This window comes from Capricornis sumatraensis, chromosome 10, assembly GCF_032405125.1.
Source record: "Capricornis sumatraensis isolate serow.1 chromosome 10, serow.2, whole genome shotgun sequence".
Lineage (NCBI taxonomy): Eukaryota > Metazoa > Chordata > Mammalia > Artiodactyla > Bovidae > Capricornis > Capricornis sumatraensis.
In genome coordinates, this window is record NC_091078.1 from 105,877,567 (window position 1) to 105,893,181 (window position 15,615).

The 15,615-nt window shown below is 53.6% G+C and overlaps 1 protein-coding gene across 1 annotated transcript in view; it reads left to right on the forward strand.

Annotated features, from left to right (window-relative positions):
* Positions 1 to 15,615, forward strand: part of TXNRD3 (thioredoxin reductase 3) — a 36,181-nt gene that overhangs the window by 14,284 nt on the left and 6,282 nt on the right. Inside the window, exons 6-13 of the mRNA XM_068983141.1 lie at positions 811 to 930; positions 3,099 to 3,241; positions 3,409 to 3,524; positions 4,120 to 4,345; positions 5,074 to 5,166; positions 11,254 to 11,330; positions 12,071 to 12,227; positions 12,840 to 12,947. Of these exons, the coding sequence (XP_068839242.1) occupies positions 811 to 930; positions 3,099 to 3,241; positions 3,409 to 3,524; positions 4,120 to 4,345; positions 5,074 to 5,166; positions 11,254 to 11,330; positions 12,071 to 12,227; positions 12,840 to 12,947 (1,040 nt within the window). The remainder of the gene's footprint in view (positions 1 to 810; positions 931 to 3,098; positions 3,242 to 3,408; positions 3,525 to 4,119; positions 4,346 to 5,073; positions 5,167 to 11,253; positions 11,331 to 12,070; positions 12,228 to 12,839; positions 12,948 to 15,615) is intronic.

The following is a 15,615-nucleotide window of genomic DNA, read 5'->3' on the forward strand; positions in this document are numbered from 1 at the left end:
GTAACCCGCCTGCCTCGGGCTGAGGACACCGTCCCCGGTCCGGTGTTAGTAAGAGACAGCAGAAAGATAACACGAAAGTGATTGAGGAGGGTTTTGCACGGGGAAATTCCAGGCCCCGAGTGTCCCACCGTGTCTGCCAGGATAACTTTGCACCCGCCCGGGGGTGTTCCACAGGGTCGTGGTATCAGAGCAGGGCGCACCCCATCATGCTTGCCTAGGTTGGCCGTGACGCTTTCCTGTGTCTCTGTGTCGATTTTATAACTGACACCCTGGCTGCAGGAAGGTCAGCCGAGTATACTTATCCTCCTCCCTTGCCGCCTCCCCGTCCCGGGCACAGCCCTGCCTCCTGGTACCAGGGGGACACGCTCTCGGAGGACACCGATGTGAGTGTCTGTCTCACCCCGTGTTGGTGAGAGTCCAGGCAGCTGGTGGCTGGTGGTACCAGCCCAGAGGAGTCAGGGTTGCCCAGGGAAAGGCTGGAGGCTGGCCCTGCCTGGCCTCAGGGCAGCGTGTGCCCAGTTAGTCTGACCCAGTTCTGACCACCTTGTGGTTGGGACTCAGGTGGAAGTCTTGGATTCTGTACCCAGGGAACTGTGCAAATGCGCGTCGGAATTTGCTCATTCCTGGGCCTCCAGCAGGGACCCTCGGTCACCGTGACGCAGACCGTTCTGTGTGACGGTGCGGCTGCTGCCCCGCAGTCGTCAAGCCTGTTGTTTCTACGTCTTCAGAGCACCCACTCTGCCTGTGTGCAAGCCACGTGAATGCACACGCGTGCACACACAGCATCACAGCTGCGGCTCTCTCGCTCAGGTCTCGGTGGCACGTGTGTGAATGTTGGCTGTATCCCGAAGAAGCTGATGCACCAGGCCGCGCTGCTGGGCCAGGCGCTGACCGACTCCAGGAAGTTCGGCTGGGAGTACAGTCAGCAAGGTGGGTGATGCATGAAACCGTCCAGACTAGGAGGGAAGAGGAAGAATAGGTTTCTTAGAAATGCTTGCCTTTCTGTTTCTGTAGTTGACTTTTACGTTAGTTTAATAAGCACTCGTTAGGAGCTCACATGTGCCAGCTGGAGCCAGGACTCAGGACGGTCAGTGCAGACCTGCTGTCAGGGGCCTTAGGGCTGGGGAAGGGCTGTTGCAGCTCCGGCCGTCCCAGACGCATAGCCGCATAGCCGAGTGTGTGGGAGCTTTCAGGGCAGGAGCTGGAGCTTGAGGCTAAGGAGAGGCTGACTGGGGTGGAGCGCCGCGGGCAGGCTGGATGGAGCAGGGTGGAGTGATGTTCACGTTGGCCTGGAGGTGGTCTGGGGGCCTCTGAGCACGCGTGAGAAGGCGGAGGAGTGTGGCAGGCCTGGAACACACAGAGCAGTGAGTGGGGGCGTGAGAGCAATGAGGCTGGAAAGCTGTTGAGGAAGAGTGTGCGGGGCCTCTGTACCAGCAGCAGTCGCTCACAGGAGGAGGAATGATGGAAACCGCAGCAAGCGTGACGCAGGGACTTGGGAGACACCCCACTGGGGGTGTGCAAAACACGCAAGGAGGTGTGCGCGCGCGACAAGCCAGGCTCTGGTTTCCGAGGGAACGTCTGCTTATCGGGGAGACATTATCTCAGAGTTATTCGTAAAGTTTATTGAAAGTCCAAGGAAAATGTCAGAATGCTTTTTCCTCTTTGGAACTGGACGGATTATTCTCACGTTCATATTGAGAAGTGAACGTGTGAGGCTAGCTGTGCCGCCTTTGGGGGACCAGGGGACCGACTCTCCATCAGAATTGAAGACGCCGCTGCTGCTCGCCACACGACCGAGCGGATGGGTGGCGCAGCAGAGCAGGCCCTCCGTGGGCCTGCCACGTCAGGGCCCGGGGGGCCTTCTAGGTGCCGGCCTCCGTGCTCCTGCTCCTGACTGCAGGTCGGGGGAGGGTCCCCAGGAGCCGTGTTCAGCCCGCTTCTAGGGGTGCTGACATGCAGGCCTGCTGTGGACCTTCTGAGAGTGTCTTTTACACAAACCAGAAGCAGAGGTCCCCGGGGCCATGAGACGCACGGTTCTCGGAGGCCTGGGAGCCTGGCCTGTCTGGAGAGAGGGGCCGACAGAGGACGTGAGCCTGGCGGAGAGCTATTCAGGGGTGGTCATAACCCCAGGGTCAGGGGCGTGGGGTCGGGGAACATAGTCATCAGACTGACCGTCTGGACCACACGGTCTTAGACCTGTGGTCCTGTTGCTGAGGTTGTAGGAAGCGTGACGTGACGTCTGGGCCATAATCGCTGATGCCGCCCAAGTCCCCACGTGCAGTGACCTCTGTCCTCCCCTGTGCTCGGGAGTCCCTCAGCCTGGTGGGCGGGTCCCTGAGCACGCTGGAGGGTCAGGGTCCAAATGGGACCGAGGGTGAACCCCCAGTCAGCTGGGTTTGTGTTTGGGAGTCTCACCCAGCTTGGCAGGACCCTGGACCAGTGTTTCCCTGGGGAGCATCAGCAGATGGGGTGGATGCAGGAAGTGAGCCCCACCTGGCAGGCCCAGGAGTAAGGAGTAAGGAGGAGCCTTGATTCCACCAGCCTCGCCCTGGCTTCAGCAGGAAGTGGGTGAGCTCTCAGCTGAGCTCTGGTGCTCAATGTCACGGCCCTGCCTGCGGGGGACCCGTGTCCCACCTGTAGATCCGGGGGCCGGCCGTGGGAGGGCAGTTTCCCACCCTGCTCCATGGATTTTCGTCACGTTCAGAACTCTGCTTACTACCTGTTTGTAATATGAAAGAAGCTGTGTGCATTAGTTGCTCAGTCGTGTCTGACTCTTTGCAACCCCGTGGACTGTAGCCTGCCAGGCTCCTCTGTCTATGGGATTCTCCAGGCAAGAACACTGGAGTGGGCTGCCATTTCCATCTCCAGGCGATCTTCCCGACCCAGGGATCGAACCCGGGTCTCCTGCACTGCAGGTGGGTGCTCTCCTTCCTGAGCCACCAGGGAAGCCGTGGGGGCTGGAACTGCCGTAAGACGACTGCTTGTTAATAATCTTCTGTTCACGCCTGGGTCCTTAAAGCGATGGACGCGCGTGCCGTGTGTGACTCCACGGTGGCCGCGCAGCCCCTCACTCCCGCCTGCCCCGGTCTCTCCCCCAGTGAGGCACAGCTGGGCCACCATGACGGAGGCCATCCAGAGCCACGTCGGCTCGCTGAGCTGGGGCCGCCGGCTGGCCCTGCGGGAGAACGCAGTGACCTACGTCAACTCCTACGGGGAGTTTGTTGAGCACCACAAAGTCAAGGTCAGTCGGGCCTTTGGCCCCGTCGGTTGCCCCCTTACTTGTGCCTGCGCCCGCGTGAACCGGGGCTCCGTGGCCTGTGTTGAGGGCTGCGACCAGTGTGTGAGCGTCCTGGTGTCCGTTCAGTCTGGTACTGAAGGGAAAGTGAAGTTTGCTTTGCTTTTTTCAAGGCCACCAATGAAAGAGGACAGGAGGCGCTTTACACTGCTGCGAAGTTTGTCATCGCGACAGGAGAGAGGCCGCGCTACTTGGGGATCCCGGGAGACAGAGAGCACTGTATCACCAGGTGGGGACGACCGGGCCGGCTGCCCGTATGTTGCGTCACGTTTGCGTCTCCAGAGTATTCCTCCCTGCCTCCTTTCACAAGAGGTTTGCATTGACGACAAGCGGAAGGGCACGCAAGGCAGAGCTGAGAGCACAGACGCACACAGTGTGTCTCCAGGCCTCCAGGCGGGAGAGTGAGTCTGGGCCTTGGTCCACGCTTGCTGGAGCCCAGAGCAAAGCAGCAAACGCTGCTTCAGGGTTTCGTGTCTGTGTGATAGTGATGGGCCGGGTGACCAGGAGAACTCGCTGTCCCGATGCTGGGATCTAACGGAGTTCCCAGTGGACAGTTGTCAAGAGGACCTGTGGCCTCAGTGTATGAAGTAGGCTGACGACTTGCACACGTCCTCGACCAGATGCACTTTAAGAAACGCGGTCTTCACTGTGTGGCTGTTCAGGTGAACACCCAGCACAGGCTTTGCCCGTGGCCCACTGTGATTCCCACTGGCTGGCGTCCTCCTCCGAGGTGGACACACCTGCGATCCCCGAGGGCCACTCCCCCCAGCGCCGTTTGCTCTGGCCCCTGGCACCGTCCCACGTGGAGCCCCTTCTCTCTGCAGCGACGACCTGTTCTCGCTGCCCTACTGCCCGGGCACGACCCTGGTGGTGGGCGCGTCCTACGTGGCGCTGGAGTGTGCGGGCTTCCTGGCCGGCCTGGGCCTGGAGGTCACGGTCATGGTGCGCTCGGTGCTCCTGCGGGGCTTCGACCAGGAGATGGCCGAGAAGGTGGGCGCCTCCATGCAGCAGCTCGGCGTGCGCTTCCTGCGCAAGTTCGTGCCCGTGGAGGTGAGTCCCGGCTCCGGACCACTTCGGCCATCACCCTGCCGGTCCAGCTCCACAAGCTTCCCATCTGTTTGATTTTTTAAGAAGTCCTGAGGCGTTCGGGATGTCAGTTCCTGGACCAGAGATCAAACCTGTGCCCCCTGCCGCGGGGGTGTCGAGTCCTAACCTCTGGACCACCATCTCCAGGAGGGAGAGGCTCCTCCTGGGGCTGCTCACGTTACCCTTGTTCACACTGCTCCCCAGGGACCCTGAGGATGGGGTGCCCCCAGGCCTCAGCGCCCAGCTGTGCCCCTCCCATCCCCTGCCTGCCCCCCCTCTGCCCACAAGTCACGCCTCAGTGCTGACGGCTCTCCTAGCGTCTGCCTCACTCCACACCCGTTCATACAGCTGCCTGCTGGGCGTCTCTGCGTGAATGCCTCTCAACATCTTAAATGCAACAGGACAAAATAAAGCTCCTGACTTCCCGCCCGGTGTCCTCCCGCTGCCGTCCTGGCCTGTCTGCCTCCTTGGGAGGTGGTCGCCCGGTGCACACGGACCCCCGGCGGCTCCCTGTCCACTCTTCCCGCTCACCCAGGGCCTTGTCTGTCCCTTGACCACCCTCGGGCTGGTCCGCCGTCCTCCGCCCCTGCTCCGTGCAGATGGAGCGCACCCTCCTGTACACACGCCCTGCGCCCCGCCCCCCGCGCTGTGCCACCTGCGGAGAGAATCTCTGCACTGTCCATCCCTGCCAGGTCCAGCAGCTGGAGAAGGGCCTGCCCGGGAGGCTGAAGGTCGTGGCTAAATCCACGGAAGGGACAGAGACAATGGAGGGCGTTTACAACACGGTGAGCGTCTGCCGGGCGAGCAGGGGGTGGATGGACACGCCAGTGAATTGGCGCAAATGAAACACATGGGGAGATGATACCAGGGTTGACTTTTTGACTCTCTGTGAGACTCTAGTACAGATGGAACGTGTTGATATTTGATGGGTTTTGGTGGCACACGAAGAATACGGTGCTGAAATACATGGGTGTGTGTAACCGCAGGGAACAAAATCTGGAAGCAGGTGTGGATGGAAGTCGCTCAGTCACGCCCGACTGTTTGCGACCCTGTGGACGGTACAGTCCAGGGATTGTTCAGGCCAGAACACTGGAGTGGTTAGCCGCTCCCTTCTCCGGGGGATCTTCCCAGCCCAGGGATCAAACCAGGTCTCCTGCCTTGCAGACGGATTCTTAACCAAACTACATGGGAAGCCTGGAAGCAGGTGTGCCTGCCTGCTTTTAGCGCTCACTTTCTGGGGAGTTAGATGTCTTACACATTTCTGCATTTGACTATTTTTGCAATAAGCATTGATTATATTTTATAATCAAAAGCAACAAAAACAAGCTATGTCAAATCTCCAAACAGTGTGAGTAGTCCGTGGACCCTTGGGTGGCAGTCATTATAACTTAAACTCATGCAAGTCAGACACCAGCATTTCTTGTGTAAACTGTAGTTTATCACTAGCCTGGATCAAACTCTTCATGTATGTTTCATATACTGTGACCGTGATTCTTTTCAGCTAAAAGTGAATGATGTTGGGAGGATGACCGGAGCCAAAGACAGGTGTAGGGAAAGCAAACGTAAGAGCCAGCCCCTGTCGGGGTTTTGATCAGGGCTGTGATGCGTGTGTAACCAGCTGGAAGCACTCGATTCAGCCGCACCCAGGCTTCCGGTTCATGATACGTCTGCCCTTTGACCTAGGCCGTCTGTAATAGCCCCCAGCAAAGTTAGCACATTTCTCTGTAGACATCAAGAGCATCTTCTGTGAGATTTATTCCTAGGCATTCACGTATTTCTGTATAGTTACAAATGGTGTTTCTGGAAAAGTGCCATTGTCTCTCTCAGTCTGTTGCTGATAGAAAGGCTGCTCGATGGCGTGAGTGTGCGGTGGTGTGATCCGATCCAGCACTCAGTAATCTTGCTGAGCCCGTTTGATCGCGTGTCCTTAACGGTTTGTGCTCTTCTTCGTTATGCGTGTGTAGCAAGGCCTTGCTTCCTTCCGCTGACTCCTCCTTTTCTGCGGGCGCAGCCAGGACCCCGCCCCACCCCCGCCCCCCGCCACCGCCCCGAGGCTCTGGGGTCGGGAGGGGAGTTTTCAGTGTTTCCTGGCTGAAGAGTAAGGTTTTCCATAGGGGTTTGGTAAATATTCTTAATCACGGCGGATATTCTTAATCACGGCGGATATTAATCACGGCGGATATTCTTAATCACGATGGATATTCTTAATCATGGCGGATATTAATCACGGCGGATATTCTTAATCACGGCAGATATCCTTAATCATGGCGGATATTCTTAATCACAGCGGATATTCTTAATCACGGCGGATATTAATCACGGCGGATATTCTTAATCACGACGGATATTCTTCATCACGGCGGATATTCTTAATCACGGCGGATATTAATCATGGCGGATATTCTTAATCACGATGGATATTCTTAATCACGACGGATATTCTTCATCACGGCGGATATTCTTAATCATGGTGGATATTAATCACGGCGGATATTCTTAATCACGGCAGATATTCTTAATCACGGCGGATATTCTTAATCACGGCGGATATTCTTAATCACGGCGGATATTCTTAATCATGGCAGATATTAATCACGGCAGATGTTCTTAATCACGGTGGATATTAATCATGGCAGATATTCTTAATCATGGCGGATATTCTTAATCACGGCGGATATTCTTAATCACGGCGGATATTCTTAATCATGGTGGATATTAATCATGGCAGATATTCTTAATCACGGCGGATATTCTTAATCATGGCAGATATTCTTAATCATGGCGGATATTCTTAATCATGGCGGATATTCTTAATCACGGCGGATATTAATCATGGCGGATATTCTTAATCATGGCGGATATTCTTAATCACGGCGGATATTAATCGGCGGATATTCTTAATCATGGCGGATATTCTTAATCATGGTGGAGAAACCATCTTCTGTTTCTGTTTGCTAAGTCGTTTTTGTTGCTGTTATTTTGGTTTTTGGTTGTTAAAGGTCAGAAGCAGGAATGCAGCTGTGAGAATGCTCCTTTGTGGCTGTTAATGATTATTTTTTTTCTTTAATCTGTCAGTGTGTTGCCTTATGTTGGTTTACAGCCAGCTTTGTATTACTGGTGTAAATCCAACTGGATAATGAATGGTTCTTTTTATATATTTTTAGATTTGGCTATTTAAAATTTTTGTATCTCTATTCATGAATTATATTGGCTTATAATTTTCATTTCACATATTGAACTTCCCAGATTTTGATATCAAAGTCTTCTAGCTCATGAAAGAAGTCTGGAATATGTTCCTTCTTCTTCTATTCTCTAGAAGCGTTTATGCACTACTAGAATTGTTGCTTTTATTCAGTCGCTAAATTGTGTCTGACTCTTTGGGACCCCAGGGACTGCAGCTTGCCAGGCTTCCCTGTCCATCACCAACTCCTGGAGCTTGCTCAAACTCACGTCCATTGAATCAGTGTTGCCATCCAGCCATCTCATCCTCTGTCATCCCCTTCCCCTCCTGCCTTCAATCTTTCCAGGCATCAAGGTCTTTTCCAAAGAGTCAGTTCTTTGCATCAGGTGTCCAAAGTGTTGGAGTTTCAGCTTCAGCATCAATCCTTCCAGTGAATATTCAGGGTTAATTTCCTTTAGGATGGACTGGTTGGATCTTCTTGCAGTCCAAGGGACTCTCAAGAGTCTTCTCCAACACCACAGTTCAAAAGCATCAGTTCTCCGGTGCTCAGCCTTCTTGATGGCCTAGCTTTCCCATCTGTACATGGCGCACAGCTTTGACTACACAAACCTTTGTTGGCAACGTGATGTCTCAGCTTTTTAATGTGCTGTCTAGGTTGGTCATAGCTTTCCTTCCAAGGAGCAAGCATCTTTCAATTTCATGGCTGCAGTCACCATCTGCAGTGATTTTGGAGCTCAAGAAAACAAAACCTGTCACTGTTTTCAGTGTTTCCCCATCTATTTGCTATGAAGTGATGGGACCGGATGCCATGATCTTAGTTTTTTGAATGTTGAGCTTTAAGCCAACTTTTTCACTCTCCTCTTTCACTTTCACCAAGAGGCTCTTTAGTTCTTCTTAACTTTCTGCCATAAGAGTGGTGTCATCTGCATATCTGAGGTTATTGATATTTCTCCTGGCAATCTTGATTCCAGCTTGTGCTTCATCCAGTCCAGCGTTTCTCATGATGTACTCTGCATAGAAGTTGCATAGCGGAGTGACAATATACAGCATTGCATGTTTGATAGAGTGGGCCTAGAATGTTCAGTGAAGATATGTTCAATTTTGTTTAACAGTCAAAGGGCTGTTTCTTTCTGCCAGCTTTTCCTGTTGGGTCATGGCTGATCTGCAGCTGTGCCGTCCACACCCCTCGGGGTCCGGCTGTGTGGTGTGTGCTGGTGGCTGCTTCTTATACACCTGTTCGTCTCCAGATTCTCTTTCGAATCACAGGTTATTACAAGGTACTGAATAGTTTCCTGTGCTGTGCAGTAGGCCCTTGTTAACTCTCTGTTTATATATAGTCCCGTGTATCTGCTAACCCCAAGCTTCTAGGTTATGCCTTCCTCCCTTTCCCCTCTGGTAACCTTAAGTCTGTTTTCTGTGTCTGGCAGTCTGCTTCCGCTTTTTGAAGAAGTTCCTCTGTATCATTTCTTTAAGGTTCTCCATGTGAGCGACACCAGGCGACATTTGCCTCGGTCTGATTCACTTCACTTGGTGTGATAATCTCTGTGTCCGTCCGTGCTGCTCCAGTGGCGCGATGTCTTTTTATGGCTGCGTAGTATCCCACTGTATGTGTTCACCACATCTTTAGCCATTCGTCTGTCCATGGACACTTAGGGGACTTCCTCCACATAAATTTAAAACCAGCTTTCCAATTTTGAAGAAGCCTGCTGGGATTTTGACTGAGACTGTATTGCTTATGTAGATGGGTTTGGTAAAACTGACGCCTTAAATCAGCAGCACTGATTTTTCCTGTACACGAACCTCTGTGTTTTTCCGTTTATTATGCTTGCAAGTTCTTTAGTTTCTCTCAGCAACATTTTATCAGTTTTCTCTGGAGGCCTTTCAGGATTCTGTTAAATGTATCTCTAAGTGCTTCATATTTCTAACCTCCTGCAGATGATAGTTTAAATTTGTAAATGTTGTACATAGAAATACAGATGGCTTTTCTGTATTGACCTTCTCAGGGTTTGTTCTGCATGAAACAGTGGTTTTGTTTTTTCTTCCCAGTCTGTGTGCATTTCATTTCCTTTCATTTTCCTTTCCTCCACGTGGTACTGAATGGAGACTGTGAGGGTCTCCCGTCTCGGGCGAGTGAGGCGGCCTCTCTCCGCTGCGAGCGTGTACACCCTCAGGGTTCTGCAGACCCTTCTGTCAGGCTGGGGACGCATGCTTCTAGTCCTAGAGCACCGAGGATTTTATTGAAATCCTCAAGGGTGCTTAGTTTTGTCAAATGCTGTCCCAGCTTCTGTTGGGATTAGTTTCTGTTCAAATGATGAATTCCATTGATTGGTTTCTGTATGTTAAACCAGATTTGTATTTTGTGACAACAACTACTTGGTCACGATCAATTATCCTTTATTTATGCTGCCCTATTTTATTTGCTGGCCTCCGTTAAACATCTGGCGTCTGCGTTCGTGGGGAGTGCTGGCTTCCGATTTTCTATGGTTTTAGGTTACTGATGCTTCGCCGCACTGGGTCTCCGTTGCAGTGTGCGGGCTTTCTCTAGTCGCAGCGAGTGGGGGCTGTCTTCCTCGCCGTGTGTGGGCTTCTCACTGCAGCGGCCTTTCTTGTTGCTGCGCGTGGGCTCTGGAGCATCCAGACTCAGTAGCTGTGGCCCAGGGGTTTAGTTGTCCCTCAGCACGCAGGCTTTTCCCAGACCAGGAATCGAACCCATGTCCCCCGCGTTGGCAGGTGGATTCTTAACCACTGGGCCACCAGGGGTGTCCTCTTGAGCTTTCTCTCTTTTTACTGCCCTTGTCTGACCTTGTGTCAGATGTTTACGCCTCTCAAGCAGGCCTTGGGGTGCTGTCCCTCTTTCTCGTCCTGGAGGCTTTGTGTGTCGCCGGTGTTTTTCTTAAGTGTCGGATACGCTTTACTAACAAGATCACCTGGCTCTAGAGGTAACTCATGGAGACGTTTACACACCGTGGATTTGGTCTCGGTGAGCGTGACGCTGTCAGTCTGCTTGAGCTGCCATGGCATCGGGGGTCCATCACATGGGGCCGCAGGGAGAGCGTGACCACCTGCGCCCCGAGGAGAGAGGCCTCAGGGGAGATGGACCCGCGGACTCGCGGTCTCAGGAGTCTGACCTCCAGAACTGAGAGGAACCTCACCCGGGGTACTTTGTTATGTTCTGAACTAGGACCGCTCTTCCCTGGTAGAAAAGCCCGCCTCCCACTGCAGGAGACAAGGGTTCAGTCCCCTGGAGAAGGGCGTGGCTCCCCGTTCTTTCCAGTATTCTTGCCTGGAGAATTCCATAGAGGAGTCTGGCGGGCTACAAGGTCATGCGGTCACACAGAGTCGGACAAGACTTCTTGACTGACCAATGGCCTTGTTGTACCTTAACCAACTCTGTAATGGCCCATCTCCAAATACAGTCGCATTCCGAGGTCCTGGGGGTCAGTGCCTCAGCGTGAATTAGGGGAGGGGGCATGGTGTGGCCTGTGCCGTGGGGTCACGGAGTCCTGTGGGTGCGGGTTGGGTGCAGTCTGTCTTTGCAGGCATCTGTTCCGTCCAAACTGTCAAGTTCACTGGCATAGGCTGGAGATGACATCCTGCTGCTCTCCTGTCAGCGTCTGAAGGATTCCTTGTGGCGCTCTTGTCCCGCTCCTGGCGTTGACGGCCTGTGTCTCTGCCGTGTCTCTCTGAGCAGGTTTTGCTAGCGATTGGCCGTGACTCCTGCACGAAGACGTTGGGGCTGGAGAAGATCGGTGTGAACATCAGTGAGAAGTGAGTGCCCTGGTGTTAGCGCCCAGCCCTGCTCAAAGCTCGGTGTTTCCGCAGATCGCCCCTGGGAAATTCTGGTTTAATTACTGACGTGCTCTGAATTTATTTTGTAATAAGTAATCTGTCAGCTCTGTATTATCAGTTATTTCATTAATCAGTTGATAACTCTTAATGTTTTCCTTAAATATTTCATGCATTAAGCAGTTACTTGTAAAAAATAATTGTGGAAATGTATGCATCTACTTTCTGTTTAGAAGAATTTGTCTGTCCTTGATCAGGCAAAGAGGAAAGTTCCAAAGCAGTATGTTCAACTCTTGGAGAAGGCAATGGCAACCCACTCCAGTACTCTTGCCTGGAAAATCCCATGGGCGGAGGAGCCTGGTGGGCTGCAGTCCGTGGGGTCGCAAAGAGTCGGACACGACTGAGTGACTTCACTTTCACTTTTCACTTTCACGCATTGGAGAAGGAAATGACAACCCACTCCAGTGATCTTGCCTGGAGAATCCCAGGGACGGGGGAGCCTGGTGGGCTGCCATCTGTGGGGTCGCACAGAGTCGGACACGACTGAAGCGACTCAGCAGCAGCAGCAGCAGCAGCAGTGTGTTCCGCTCTGGCACTGTTCTCAGCGCTCAGAAGGCAGGCAGTGGCTTGTCCGAGATGTGGCTCCAGGGACACTTGGTGGAAGAGCGTCTGCTTCAGCAGTGCAGTCAGTTGTAATATTTTTTCTTCCCCGAACACAACAGGACGGGCAAGATCCCAGTAAACGGCGAGGAGCAGACCAGTGTGCCCTATGTCTACGCTGTCGGGGACGTCCTGGAGGGCAAGCCGCAGCTCACCCCGGTCGCCATGCGGGCGGGCAAGCTGCTGGCGCGAAGGCTTTTTGGGGGCCGATCAGAGAAGGTAAGTTTCTCACTGCTGTCTTTGGGACAACGTCTGAGTCACAGTCACGATGAGAGGAAACTCAGTGTGTGCACTGCGTGCTCGCTTTGCTGGGAAGGCGCCCCCGTGTCGTGTGCAGTTCCCTACCGTTTGCTGATGGTTTTGAGTCAATGCTTTATGAGCGTCTTACGTGCAGAGTGTTGTCCTGGGTGACACGGGGGCACCCAGGTGGGGCCATCTTGTCTTCTTACCGGAGGGGTCAGGGTACGTGTCCTGGGTGGGTTGCTGCTCCAGCACCGGGGGCAGGGCCACGCAGCTCGGGATCAGATGGGCTCAGCGTGTGGCCGTCTCCCCTGGGCAGGCCAGCCTGTGGCCCTGCCCGATGTGGCGGAAGGGCCTCCTGCTCATCCTCGCAGGGGTGTGGTCCTGTGCGTGGCTGGGGGTCCCGGTCTCACTGAAGCGGCCAGAGTCGGGGCTCCCCGTCGGCTTTGTGACTCGGTTCCCCGAACCGTGGTGGCTGGTGGTCACCTGCACTGGGCTGTGCTTGTCTGTCTTCTGTTTATAAATGTACGTCGTGCAGATTTTCACTGTAAAAAACAGGACAAAACGAGACACGAGCATTCTGTCTTGCAGTGTGACTACGTCAACGTCCCCACCGTGGTGTTCACGCCCTTGGAGTACGGCTGCTGTGGGTACTCAGAGGAGAAGGCTGGTGAGGTGTGCCAGGCGGAGAATCTGGATGTAAGCTGTGCGGCCGGTGCATTCTCAGACCTTGCCCCTAAGCCACGGCTTCCCCCGTCGGGCACTTCTTATTCTGTACTTCTGCAAGTTCCTATAATGGCTGCATTGTCAGAAATTATATTCCTGCTTTGGGAAAGTTGGAAAGTAAATCATGTAAGCCCTGCCTCTAGCAGAGTGTGACCGTCGCACAGCTGGGAAGAAGGACGCCGACTGTGCACACAGGGATCTGCGCAGGCAGCATCTGCGGCGGGAGGCCTCTAGGGGAGTGCGCCGTATCCCGGGTGGCGGGCACCAGGGGCTGCGGTTCACGGCAGCTCCTCCTCTCCTGCTGGGGTTCACGTGTGCGTGTGTGTGTGCGCGCACATGTGTACGTCTATGTGTACATGTGTATGCGTGTGTGTACGTGCGTGTGTGTGCATGTGCGTGCACATGTGTACGTCCAGGTGTACATGTGTGTGCACACGCGTATGTGTACGTGCGTGTGCATGCATGTGTGTACGTCCAGGTGTACATGTGTGCGTGTGTGCATGTGTGCACACGCGCACACGTGTATGTCCATGTGTACGTGTGTGTGTGCATGCCCATGTGTGCACACGTGTGCATGTGTCTGTGCGTGTGTGTACGTGCACGTGTACATGTGTGCGTGAGTGCATGTACGTGTGTGTGCGTGTGTGTGCATGCATGTGTGTCTGTGCGTGTGCGTGCATGTGTCCGTGCGTGTGCGTGCACCTGTGTATGTCCAGGTGTGCATGTGTGCATGTGTGTGCGTGTGCACGTGCGTATATGTACGTGTGTGTGCGTGTGCATCCACGTATGTACGTGCATGTGCGTGTGTGTACGTGCATGTGTACGTGCGCGTGTGCACACACACTCTCGCAGGTCACACTTATGTTCCTGCAGAAACAGACGCCCGTGGCAGCCACATGCACGTGGCCTCCGCCCACTGCAAGCTCACTGCCCGCCCCGGCCTTTGGAGGAGCCGACTCTCCCAGTGTTTGTCAGTCGCACATCGTGGGGACGTTTGCTGGCCTGAGCTGGCTCTGTCCACCTTCCCCACGTGGCGCGGCGGGGCCAGGCTCAAGAAGTAGTTCTGGGAGCCCTCGCCCTGTCTGCAGGCTCGGGAGGGGCGGTTCCAGGGCTGCGGGGCTGCGGGGTTGTGGGCCAGACTGACGCCCCCAGAGCTGCTCTCTGCTCCGCTCCACCCTTGCCCGTCTGGTCACGCCGCCTCACGGTGTGTTCTCACTGTGATGTGGTGGGTGGTCCGAGTAGCTTTCTCCTGCCCTTCTCCCCACGTGGGAGGGTTGGGGGGATGAAGGGGGTCAGAGGGTTAGGACCACCGCGTTTTCGGGGGCTGTTGTTTAGGTGGTGTTTTCAGTGAGACGTTTCCATTTCAGAGGACATAATTTGATCGGTGTTTATAATTAACTCCTGGGAATAATGAACCACCTGTGTGAGTGGTGAGGTTTCACTCGGGTCTCTGACAAGTGGCGGTAGCCATCGTGGAGTTGACATTTAGTTACAAAGGCACGTGAGAGGGAGGGTGCAGGAGGTTGCGGCCCAGACAGAGGGCTGTGTCTATAGGAGGAGCCCCCGTCTCGGGGTCGCTCTCGGGCCTCTCCTAAGGCCCCCTGCACATCAGCGCACCTAGTCTAGGCTTTCACTTCTGCATTTTGCAGGACTGAAAATTTGATCTATTAGTATTTTTGATATTCCTATTATAAAGAGACTTGAGGAAACCTCACATAAATCCACATATTGTATCTTTTCAAGTGAGGAAATTAAGGAGAAAAGGTGAGGGTAGCCGCAGTTCAGTTCAGTTCAGTTCAGTCGCTCAGTTGTGTCTGACTCTTTGCGACCCCATGAATCACAGCACACCAGGCCTCCCTGTCCATCACCAACTCCCGGAGTTCACTCAGACTCACTTCCATCAAGTCCGTGATGCCATCCAGCCATCTCATCCTCTGTCGTCCCCTTCTCCTCCTGCCCCCATCCCTCCCAGCATCAGAGTCTTTTCCAATGAGTCAACTCTTCGCATGAGGTGGCCAGAGTACTGGAGCTTCAGCTTCAGCATCAGTCCTTCCAAAGAAACCCCAGGGTTGATCTCCTTCAGAATGGACTGGTTGGATCTCCTTGCAGTCCAAGGGACTCTCAAGAGTCTTCTCCAACACCACAGTTCAAAAGCATCAATTCTCCAGCGCTCAGCCTTCTTCACAGTCCAACTCTCACATCCATACATGACCACAGGAAAAACCATAGCCTTGACTAGGCAGACCTTAGTCGGCAAAGTAACGTCTCTGCTTTTGAATATGCTATCTAGGTTGGTAATAACTTTTCTTCCAAGGAGTAAGTGTCTTTTAAGTTTATGGCTGCAATCACCGTCTGCAGTGATTTTGGAGCCCAAAAAAATAAAGTCTGACACTGTTTCCACTGTTTCCCCATCTATTTCCCATGAAGTGATGGGACCGGATGCCATGATCTTTGTTTTCTGAATGTTGAGCTTTAAGCCAACTTTTTCACTCTTCTCTTTCACTTTCATCAAGAGGCTTTTTAGTTCCTCTTCACTTTCTGCCATAAGGGTGGTGTCATCTGCATATCTGAGGTTATTGATATTTCTCCCTGCAATCTTGATTCCAGCTTGTGTTTCTTCCAGCCCAGCGTTTCTCATGAT